Source organism: Myotis yumanensis, unplaced genomic scaffold, assembly GCF_028538775.1.
Source record: "Myotis yumanensis isolate MYYU_CA2020_CCGP unplaced genomic scaffold, mMyoYum1.0.hap1 SCAF_10, whole genome shotgun sequence".
Lineage (NCBI taxonomy): Eukaryota > Metazoa > Chordata > Mammalia > Chiroptera > Vespertilionidae > Myotis > Myotis yumanensis.
In genome coordinates, this window is record NW_027223761.1 from 81,368,920 (window position 1) to 81,381,346 (window position 12,427).

Genomic DNA, 12,427 nt, shown 5'->3' on the forward strand with positions numbered 1-12,427 from the left:
GGTCTTCAAACTTTTTGGGTTGACCTGGACGTTCTTTGCCTTTCACATGGAAATCATCACTTTTAAAGCGTTTAAACCAACATTCACAAGTATCTTGAGATGGAGCATGTTCACCATAAGCTGCCCGAAGTATACAATAACTTTTTCATCAAAATAAAGTAATGAATTAAAACTTTCCAAAAATGCTTTTTTTTACACGAAATTCGACATTTTTAAGCATAAAAATATCTATGATGTTAACACCTTCAGAAAATTTGACATATGAAGTTTTGAAGCTTGCTGTCAATACAACAAAATAGCATACATATCAAATTGCATATATATCAACTTATGTGTGACTCCGTCTATTGAAAAAAATCCACATTATTAACTGGTACACCTAGTATAGCCAGGGACAAACATTTTACAGTTTAACCAAATGTTTGTGAAGGGTTTTCACGTGCCTCATCTCATTTGATCTTCACAGAAGTCCTGGAGTAGGCAGATAGGAGACTCGATAGAATCCTATTTTCTTTTCATTAGCGGGAAAATGGAGATTTAGAAAGTTTAGAAATGGTGGAACTTGAAAATGACTTCATGTTTTCTCACTGCGCAGAATATAGTCAAACATTGCTGCAGTTAAATATTTTACCCTTTGTTCTCCCTGCGTGATCTACAATAATCTGCTTCGTATTGATATTTACTGCTGTGTTGCTGACAATTACCTGAAAGAGAAGTTGGGGTGCTTTGCTGGGCTGGAAAATGTTTAGCTAAATCAGAAATCAGGTCTAATTAAGCAAGTTTATTCTATATATATAAAAGGCTAAGCTGACTCACACATGCACGATACATATAAATCTCTCACTGGCACCAATCGCAATCGCACACATGTGTTTCAATCTGTAATTGTCAATCGTGAATTTGGTTGACACTTCTATTATAAAGGGCAAATAGCAATATTAAAATATTTCTTCTAATTAATTTCCTTTCAGTGTGCACAAGTCCGTGCGCCGGGCCACTAGTGTTTCTGTAAAAACTAAGCTGAGCCCAGCCGATGTGGCTCAGTTGGCTGAGCAACGTCCCATGCACTGGAGATCACCAGTTCAATTCCCGGTCAGAGCACATGCTAAGGTTGCAGGCTCCATCAATGTTTCTCTTTCTCTCCCTCTCCCATCCTCTTTCTGAAATCAATAAAAGAACATATATTTTAAGAAAAGAAAACTAAGTTGAATGCTTAAAAAGATGTGGTAAAGTCAAATTAGATATGGATGAAACAAAAGATTGGGGGAATCATAAAACTCAAGAGGGATTTTGTACTCATATTGCTTCACCAATGCCTTTAAATTTCTACTCTTCTTTAAAAAAGCAAATCAAAACTGGAAATCTTAGATGATGAACTATGGGTATGTTTAATGCAAACAAGATAGAAGGAACTCCCTTCAGTATACAAAGAAAGACCTTAGCCCTATATTAAAAGATTAGCAAATTTGTTTCATAAATTACAAAGAAAAAGAGAAGAAAGGGAAACCTAAAGAGAAAAAAACAAAACAAATTTCTTTAAAAACTTGAGACAATGCCCTAGCTGGTTTGGCTCAGTGGATATAGCGTCAGCCTAAGGACTGAAGGATCCTGGGTTCAATTCCAATTAAGGGCACACACCTGGGTTGTAGGCTCGATCCACAGTAGGGGGTGTGCAGAAAGCAGCCGATCAATGATTCTCTCTCATCACTGATGTTTCTATCTCTCTCTCCCTCTCCCTTCCCCTCTGAAATCAATAAAAATATATTTTTTAAAAAACACTTGAGACATCAATTATAAACTTACTAGAGGCCCAGTGCACAAAAATTTGTGCACTGGGGGGGGGGGGGTCCCCTCAGCCTGGCCTGTGCCCTCTCGCAGTCTAGGACCCCTCGAGGGATGTCCACCTGCTGGCTTAGGCCCACTCCCCAGGAGATCAGGCCTAAACTCGCAGACAGACAGCCCTCTGGCAGCCCAGGAGCCCTCAGGGGATGTCCACTTGCCAGAGGGGAGCAGGCCTAAGCTGCAGTCGGACATCCTTAGCACTGCTGAGGACGTGGGAGAGGCTCCCGCCACCACCGCTGTGCTGGCAGCTGGCAGCCTGGCTTGTGACTGAGCAGAGCTCCCCTGTGGGAGCGCACTGACCACCAGGGGGCAGCTCCTACATTGAGCATCTGCCCTCTGGTGATCAGTGTGTGTCATAGTGACCAGTCATTCCCAGTCGTTCTGCTGTTAGGGTCAATTTGCTTATTACCCTTTTATTTTATAGGATTTAGACCATAATTCAAACAAATAAGTGATGTAAAAGAATATATACATATACACACACATATACATATATATATGAAATTTTAAGTGGTTAAACGTAAACCTACGAACCAAGAGGTCACAATTCAATTCCCGGTTAGGGCATATGCCAGGGTTGCGGCTTGATATCCAGTGGGGGATGTGAAGGAGGCAGCCAATCAATGATTCTTTCTCATCACTGATGTTTCTATCTCTCCCTCTCCCTCTCTAAAATCAATAAAAATATATTAAAAATATATCATATCCTTTTTTAAAAAAATAAAGGTAAAAATCATTAAAAGCAACCCATTGAAATTAAAGGTCAGTGACAAAAAAGTTTTGTTTTTGTTTTCAGTCAGCTCACCTAGTATAAAGAACCGAACAGCGCTAGCCTGTCTGGCTCAGTAGACAGAGTGTCGGCCTATGGACTGAAGGGTCCCGGGTTTGATTCTGGTCAAAGGCACATGCCTGGGTTGAAGTAAAACATACTGCTTGTACTGGAGCTGACAAGTGGCAGAAATTTGGTAATTTCTCAGAACTTCCTAATCAAAACCTAAATATAGTTTAAGACAACTGGCCAAACGTATCCCAATGAATGAGCCCAGCCTACACAGACAAGCTTCAACACGTAATGGGTTTGCTTCTCTTTCCTTTTCAGCTTCTGGAAAATGAGGCTGAGTATTCACAATCTGGTTCCTACCTCTCTGACATCCTAAATTCTGAGATGAAATACTATTCACTCTGTCTACAGAAACACAGGTTGGGGCAAAAGTAGGTTTACAGTTATGAGTACATGAAACAGAGTTTATTCTTATATAATCACTAGAGGCCTGGTGCACAAATTTGTACATGGGTGGAGTCCAGCTGTCCCACCCTGATGGAGGCCATCAGGGCGAGCCAGCAAGGGAGGTCGGCCAGCCCCACCCCCAATTGGGGGGGGGGGGCGATCAGGGGTGGGGCCGGCCAGGGGGAGGGGCTGTGGGTAGTTGCGGGGGGGTGGAGGGCGATCAGGCCGGTTGGCCACTGCAGTGCGCATCATAGTGATGGGTCATTCCAGTCACTTGGCTTTTATATATATAGATTTATTAGTTATTGTATTATTTTCCATACAAATAACTGTAATCCTACTTTTGCCCCACCCTGTATGATCCTAACATAACTTCAAGATGGTTCATCCAACAGTTTTATACTAATTGATGGAACTTTATTGTGAACAGATTTAAAAATATATCTCTGAAGCTAATTCATCCAAGACTGTTGAGGCTTCTCAAAGACATTGCATGGCCACTTATTTTAACAAGTATGTATTATGTTAGGACAAAAATCCACAAAAATGTATATAATTTTTGGTCGTCCACAGGACAGTATGACTGGCCTGTATTATGTATTATGCCAAAAGGGACCAAGCTACTCACTATTAGAAGGGCTCAGGGTCTCACCTGAAGGCTGAGGTCATGCACTGGGGAAACGGGTGTAGCTCTTAGACCAAAAACTAGAACCACATAAGAAAAGCTCTAGATAAGAGTTTCTCTTGGCCTTTACCTGTGTCATCACGGTATGTATCTTGGTGACCAGTTCTCTTAATGAGTTAAAAGACGGCACCATCCCCTGGAAACCAGTGATAATCTGTAAAGTGAGGAGTCCATCTAAGACAGGTACATTCAAAGATGGACCAGTCCAAGAGCAGAAGCATAATGACTCCCCTTCCCTGGGAGTGAGCAAGATTCAGTGGCAAAGGAGAACAAAACAAGGCCGACTGGTCATTGCCTTCTCTGTTCCTTTCCCTTTTACTTCTTTAGTGTTTTGAAAGGCTTTTTGATACCTTAGTCATGTCAAGGGGGCACCAAGGGGTATTTGAACAGAGTTTTAAAGGCAAAACAATGGCAAAGTAATGGATCCATGGAGGATTGCTGGTAAGTGACAGGGGTGACAGAGTGAAATGATGCCCAAGGATAGGTGAAATAGAGTGTTGGTATATATTCTTCCTCCTGTTTGGAAGGTTGTCCTCTAATCATGACATCTCACTTTTGAAATTTGGGTTAATAGAAAGGATATCTTAGACTTTACTTCAGGGGTTCTCAAACTTTTTAAACAGGGGGCCAGTTCACTGTCCCTCAGACCGTTGGAGGGCCGGACTATAGTTTAAAAAAAACTATGAACAAATTCCTATGCACACTGCACGTATCTTATTTTGAAGTAAAAAAACAAAACGGGAACAAATACAATATTTGTATTTGCATGTGGCCTGCGGGCCGTAGTTTGAGGACCCCTGCTTTAATTAGTAGGTATGTCTTGTTTCTCTAATTAAAAAAAAGTCAAGTGCTCAGAAGGCAAGGGCAGTGTTTTCTATGACTGGAGGAGTCAGAGTAGTTAACTAGAAACTGGAATGCCTGAACTCTAATTCTAGCTCCCACACTAACTAGCTGTAGGATTCTGGGCAAATGGAGGGAGGAGGGAAGATACCAAAGGGAGTCATGAATCTAATGGGTAATTGGTCTAAACTACTTTAATAGCCCCTAAAGGCCTGAGATTCTAAACTCCATTAAGTCCATCTTTCTAGATTCTGGAAAGAAAGCACTGGAATATAAGATCGCTAAGATCTCTTTTGTGTCCAAATATCCACAAATATTTGTAGGCTAATCATGTTTAATTTATGTCAAAACGTATTCTATTCTCTTAATGTGTGAAAGAATATAAGTTGTTAAAACTGAACATCTCCTCCATCTGAAGAAATGCATAGAAAAAGCTTTTTCACCCTTAACCACAAAATAACCTGCATGACTTTTTAAAAACATAAACCAGATGATGACAGTGCTCTGCTTCAGTATCTGTTGATGTCAATGCTGTTTCATGCTTAATTCCATGACATGGCTATAAACCTATATTATCTGGTCCCTGTCTACCTTTTGACTTCACCCCTTACCATCCTCCCCCTTGTTCCACGACCTTGGGTCTAATTTTTGAAAAAACCAAGCTTTCTACCCCAAGACCTTTGCACTTGCCATTCCTTCTGCATTGACTGTAACCAAGCATGTCTTCCAAATCTTCCCATGATGCTCATTCAGGTGTCAGTTCAAACATCATCACATTGGAAAGGCCTTCCCGACCCCTCTATGAGAAGCATTATCCTTCCCCAGACACTCTCTAGCCCATTTATTTTCTTCATAGTACACATCACTAAATGAAGTTATTTTTTTACTTGTTTCTTATCTGTCTCCTCCCATTAGAAAGGAAGCTCCAAGAAGGCAAGAGCTTTTTATCTCTTGTTTATCAGTGTACAAACAAGAGCGTCCAGGATAGAACCTGCACAAAATTTGGATTCAATAAATATGCACTGAATGAATGAATAGGTAAGAAAGATTCCATGTCTGTGCAGAGATGTTTTAAGTGTTTTTTAGAATTATAGAGGCTCTGGTGAAGAGAGATAATTTCTTTTTCTTTTCCAAGAATCCACTATGCTCTCTTTCGTGCTGTGAACTTGAAAACATCAGCCAGACTGATGCCTGGAAAATGAAAACAGCACTTCTGGCACAGAAACAACCAGACTGGGCACCTCTGGCTTGCGCCAGATCTATGACTTTCTAGGGAGCTGGCACCAAAGCCAAAGTGCTAAATAAACAGCTCCGATGCTGAAAGTGGAATGCCGGTATTCTGAATCTAGAGAGACTAGTCCAAATCAATCTTAGCTCTTCACAAAGTTTCAACGAAGTCAGTAACCCCATCACAAATGAAGTATCATATGTATCAAAGTGAATTAGTCATCTTTCTGTGTTATCTAGGGGTGGATCTATCCCCTCAACTGTAATGTAAATCCTGCTTTCAATTTCTTTTTGACATAATTCACTTTTCTCTTTACCACTGAGTCTTGCTTTCAAGTCTTCTGATGAGCACAAACATCATCTCATGTGCTTCATGAAAGTCTTACTTAGCAGTGGATATAAAACTATGAGCCACTGAGTTTTTCTTCTCGTGGAAATAAGTTCGCACTAAACCACACAGTCCGCAGATGTGTCCTGGCTGGTCGATATGTGGAATGGGTCATGGGGCAACATGTTTCCTCTGTGTGTTATCTAAAGTAAAGAATCCTGACCTTGGGCTTCTAAGTAGTACCCTAATGCAAATGTGTTCTTGTAAGAACAATTCTTCACATTCTCCACCAAATTTAAGATAATCTCTGGAGAAAATACTGCTCTCAAACTCTGTTCCAATGTGACAAACAGAAGTAACACAAACACACGGAATATTCAAAGCAGCCCAAATAAAAGCCAGCATCAGCCACAGTTTTCATTAGACAAGTCTCATAACGATTTAAAAAGTTTAACTATTGGAAAACTGTTTTAAAAATCCCAATTTCATGAAATTAGCCCATAGCCCACAGGAGTTTAACCCAACTCTCTCAAAGTGGCCCCTGACATAACCTGAAAGCAAATATCATCAGGATGGCATCTACCCAAACAAAATGAATGGCTTGTACATTCATGAACTGTTCCAAAGGGGTGAAAGGTCAAAAAGGGGAACTATGTCTTATTCACCTTTGTTATTACAGCATCTGATGATGCTGCTGATGCTGATATATGCCTACTATGTGCTAAGTACTATTCTAAGAGCTTCGCATATATTATTTAATCTTCATAATACCCAAACTTGGGAGGTAAGTATTATTGTCATCTCACAGATGAGGGCATCCAAACACAGAGAAGTTAAATAATTTACCCAAGATCACCCAACTATTAAACAGCAGAGGATCCAAACCCAGGCAGTCTTATCCAAAGCTCACGCTCTTACAACAAACCAGTAACGGGCAAGTGATATGCATCTGTTGAAATACTACACATTAAAAGTATTTGAGCCGTGGCCAGCTGGCTCACTTGGTTGAAGCATCATCCTGTACACCAAACGCCTGCAGGTTCAATTCCTGGTCAGGGCACACACCTCGGTTGCGGGTTCAATCTCCAGTTAGAAAGAGTACAAGAGGCAGCAAACTGATTTCTCTCTCTCTCTCTCTCTTAAAATCAATTTAAAAAGCCATTATCTTTAGGTGAGGATTTTTTTAAAGATACTGGCCCAGCCCTGACCGGTTTGGCTCAGTAGATAGAGCGTCAGCCTGCGGACTGAAGGGTCCCAGGTTCGATTCCGGTCAAGGGCATGTGCCTTGGTTGCGGGCATATCCCCAGTGGGGGTTGTGCAGGAGGCAGCTGATCAATGTTTCTCTCTCATTGATGTTTCTGACTCTCTATCCCTCTCCCCCCTTCCTCTCTGTAAAAAAAAAATCAATAAAATATATTTTTTTAAAAAAGGTACTGGCCCAGCCGGAGTGGCTCAGGAGTTGAGCACTGACCCATGAACGAGGAGGTCACAGTTCGATTGCCAGTCAGGGCACATGACCGGGATGCGGGGGTCGATGCTCAATAGAGGGTATGTAGGAGGCAGCCAACCAATGATTCACTCTCATCATTGATGTTTCTATCTCTCTCCCTCTCCCTTCCTTCTGAAATCTATAAAAAAAAAATTTTTTTAAGTATCTGACCAATGGCTTTTTGACCAATAGTCATGGTCATGTAACTTTAAAAATATATACATCTGCCCTGACCGGTTTGGCTCAGTGGATAGAGCATCGGCCTGTGGACTGAGGGGTCCCGGGTTCGATTCCAGTCAGGGGCATGTAACTTGGTTGCGGGCACATTTCCAGTGAGGGGTGTGCGGGAGGCAGCTGATCGATGTTTCTCTCTCATCGGTGTTTCTAACTCTCTATCCCTCTCCCTCTCTGTAAAAAAATCAATAAAATATATTTAAAAAATATATATATATATATATATTTATATATATATATATACATCTACCCTTTGCTTTTATTCATCCAATCAGCGAAAGTATAATTAGGCTCAGGAAACATACTATAAGCAATTGAGAACAGAAAATCTTTATTAGAAATCTTTTTAATACTTCAGAGTATCCTACCAAAAGGATAGAGCCAAAGAATCTCAGACTAAGGCTCCTCCAATAAAAAAGGAAAGCAGCGATGGTAGGACAGACAGCCAGGGTAAGCTGCTGACCAAAGTGTGTCAGAGACACATACTCTCTCCTGCTACTGCTCTGCAGTGGCGCGCTGAGCACTGCAGTGCTGCCCGCATGAACTCTGAGCTCACGAATGCAGCGCCACAAAAATCACCAACAACCAAACAGGAAAATATTTCCCTTTCTCAACTGATTTTATTCATCCCTGGGGCCTTCCTCTAGGGGGTTTGAGAGTTAACAGAATCCGGAAAGGGCCAAGCCTCACCACTTATTGCTGGACAGAGTGTTGTAGCTTACTCAATAAATGAAGTTTACTTTAGCTTCTCAGTCCCTGGAAAGGGTAGTACATATAAGAAAAGGTGACCATAAATATTTCTTTGATGTTCAGAAACACCTACTACCTACCCTCCTTCAGCCAACACAAATGTCATCTGAATTACTTGAGTCTGATTGTTATATATGGTTACTAGAAAAACCCAGACCTGTAGGAATAAAAGGAGAAGAAATCACATACCTCTAAAAGAAGAAACAAAAAATAATACATTCTGGAAAGAGATGGGGGGAGCCCTCTTTGTTCCAAGCGACCTGGCCACAGAAGTAAGATACGCGCTGCAGTGCCTGGGAAGAAAAACCTACCTGAGGAACTGAAAAGGCAGCTTCTGCAACTGCTAGAAGCGCAGGCACCTTTCTCACGTTATATAACCAAGCCATGGCCTCGATAGGCCTTCATACTGTATGTCAACAGCTGTTAAGCACATCTAAGCTGTCAGCATTTGAGAAACCCTTCCAAAGTGGATTCATATTAAGCATGGAGCAGGCCAAAATATGCTCATCGTTCACCCAGAGCACATGACAACTCCTTGTGAATTAAGCTTCACCCATGTCCTCAGGGTAATTTAAGCAACAAAAGATAGGGCACTTGTAACTGTACTGTAAGTAGGAAATTGCACACTGCTACAGAAACCCAAATGAGTGCTGGTGTGGTCCCATCACACATGCAACTCATTGAACTCATTGTCCATGCCATCCATTTGTCTCATTCAAGATTTTGAAAATTTCCATACAAAGGAATTGCATAACTCCACACCACAAATGATCAAAGTTAAAACCAACATAAACATTGACACCATTTATAAACAAGCCACTGTTTAAAATGCTGCAGTCCTAAAGGATACCAAGGCCTCAGAGAAAAACTAAGAAACACACACACAGGAAAATTAGAAAGTGGGCAGACCAGCCATAATTAGCCACTGGTTTTGCTGACTACTGAAGACAGAAATGTCTCTTTTATATATAACACCAAGAATAAACTGTTTGCAATTACATTTCCAAAAGCATTCAACCTTGTGTGTCCGAAATTTTTTATCAATATTTTGGTGTATTCAAGGGCTGGAAGATATAAAATTCTTTAAGGCACAGACACCATAAACCAGGTAACCAATTAAGTTCATGGAGTCCGTCCCCTAAAGATCAAAGCAGAATAATCACAGAAGTACAAGTGATAACTTGGGGGGGGGGGGCAAAAAAGGAAATAACAAAACAAGGAACAAGGCCCCAACAACTAGAGTTGTTTGTAAACATGAGTTTGCCTTGGCTAACAGTAAGCAGAACTGGAAACGCTGCGGGGGGGGGGGGGGGGGGCACTCGAGTCTTGGCTCAGCCTACCCCCCCCCCCCCACACACACACACACACACACAGGGTTGGAGGCAACAGGGTCACATGGGGAACCGTGGACTTGACCTCCTGCACCTCAGACCCGCAGACTGGAGGGCCTCTGGTAACAACTGACAGGAAGGCTGACGAGCACCCCCTCCCCAGAGGAAGTGAAACGGACCAATCAATTGTCCACAGGCACCCACCCCGCCAGGAGACAAGGGCCCCTGAGAGCCTAGGACAGAAACAAGGGGAAAAGCAACTTCGGCCGCTACGTGAGCAGGAGGGGAGGCCTAGACCCGCCGCTGGCTTCTGAAGACACGCGACTGCCATGAAGGCAGAAGCCGGGCAGGTGATGGATGACCGCGGCGCGGGCTGGGGCAGGGGCACTGACGGGGCTGGTGTGGGAGGCAGCAGCCGCCGCCGCTGTGGGGTTCTTCCTAGTCAGGCCGAGGAAACAAACTGCGTGTTGAATGCGGGGCATGACTCCACTGACAGTGTCCATTCAAGTGAGAGAATGCACAAAGGAAAAATGTGGAGCACAAATGGGCTTTGTGGGTCCAGCTGAAGCCGAACGCCTGGGCCCGGTGCCTGAGATTCCAACCCTCCCAGAGGAGGAGGCTGCGGGAACGCGCTACCCGATTTCCTCCAAAGGGAACTTCCAGGTAAGACGGCGGGTGTACACGGGTGGCTTCCCGCTGACCTTGAATCTCATCACCGCACCCCGCGGGTCCCGGGAACCAGCGGGCCCTCGCCGCCTCCCGACAGCAGCCCAGTTCCCCAAGTGCTGCACCCCCCGACCCCCGCCGCCCTGTCCCCGAGCCCATTCCTGCAGAAAAGCAAGTAATTTCTCCCCAGTGTTGCCCCATTTCCTTCCTCGGTTCCTCCAATGGTCTCGTCAGTCCTCAGGCTCCCCCTCCCGCCCTCTATGCGGACTGAGACCTGTCATAGGGGCCGGCTCGCCCCGGCCCCCCTGAACCCACACGCGCCCTACGACGCGCCCGGCCGCCCCGGTCCGCGTCTCCCACGCCCCTGCCTCGTCCCCTCGGGGTTCCCAGCCGCTGGTTCCAGAGTCTCCTCGGCTCGGCTCGTGGGGCGTCGGAGTTCCCACCTCGTTCCGAGCGTCCTCCTCCCTCGGTCGGCGCGGGACCCCCTCCCGCCGCGGCGCCGGGTCCCGGCACCAGGCCCGCACCCCGTCCGGGTCCCGCACCCCCTCGCCCGCTCCCCACTCCCGGGGCCCCGAGCCCCCCGCCCCGCGCTCGCGCCGCGCCGCTACCTTGGCCTTGGTGAGGAGGTGCGTGGCCCGCTTCACCACCGCGAAGTTGCCCTTGCCGATGGTGCGGTCGATCTCGTAGTAGCCGATGCGGGCGGGCGCCGGCCCGCGGGAGGCCGGGGCCGGGGGACGCGGCGAGGCCGCTGCCGGAGGCACAGCAGCGGGGGCGGCCGGGGGTCCCGGCGCCGGCAGAGGCAGCAGGCGGCCCGCGGGCCCGGCCCCCCCGGCCGCGGCCCCCGAAGCCCCGCCGGCTCCGCTTGCCGCCGCCGCCGCCATCTTGTGCACTGAAACCTCCGGGGCCGCGGGGCGCCGCGGGGAGGGGGCGGGGGGCGGGAGGAGGGGGGCGCGCTGACGTCACGCCGGGGCGGGGCGCCCGCGCCGCCCGGGCCCGGCGCCATGGCAACCGCTGGTCACGTGCCGACGCGCGTCACTGCCCGGAGTCATGGCAACGGTGACCTCACCCGCGAGCTCGACCTTCCCGCGTGGGCGCTGCTCCCTGCCGGCTCCCCGATGCCCCCGGTTCCCGCCGCGGCGGCGGTCCCGAGTCGGGGTGCTGCCAGCCGGACCCCAAAGCCGCGCCCCTGGACTCGCTGAAGTGACCCTGCCGTGGCCGCTCACCCCGTCAGCAGCCGCCCAGCCTCCCTGAAAACAAGATGTTTTGTCGCCAAAATGCAGCCTGGCCCCCGGAGCCCAGGCCCGAGGCGGGAGCGGCTGCGGCACGGAAGCACCTACAGCCGAGCCGGTAGCGAGGCGGGGGCGGGGGCGGGGGCCTCCCGGGAAAGGCCTTCCTCTCGCAAAAGCCACGGCCTCATCGCCAGCGAACGGCATGGGAAACTAGGACTTGCGTGTTCGCGGGCGGGAAACCAGGCCACACACGCATTCCAGTTCCCGGGTGGGTGGGACCCGGGAAGGTACGTCACTTTCCCTCCTCCCACTCGCCTCTGGACCTGCTAGAGCCACGACTGTCCTATTTCTGTCGCTTGTGTAACCTCATGCAGCGGTGCGCATCGTCCAGTGAGCCGCATCACAGTTAAAGGACGGTCTGTTAGGCAAAACAAATAATAAAATAAGAATTCCTAGGGACACGTATGTAATACCTTAATCAATAAAGAAAAAAAAAAGGAATTCCATCCTGACTAGCGACTCTCCAAGGACATTGACGATGCTCGGATTTCTTTTCTTCTCCTCCTCAGCTCTCCGGC

The 12,427-nt window shown here is 46.6% G+C and overlaps 1 protein-coding gene across 3 annotated transcripts in view; it reads right to left on the reverse strand.

Annotated features, from left to right (window-relative positions):
* SIK3 (SIK family kinase 3) overlaps positions 1-11,501 on the reverse strand; it is a 287,717-nt gene extending 276,216 nt beyond the window's left edge. For all 3 annotated transcript variants that reach the window (XM_070426105.1, XM_070426103.1, XM_070426104.1), the window contains exon 1: positions 11,229-11,501. In XM_070426105.1, coding sequence (XP_070282206.1) covers positions 11,229-11,501 — 273 coding nt within the window. The remainder of the gene's footprint in view (positions 1-11,228) is intronic.
* Positions 11,502-12,427: the final 926 nt, after the last annotated feature.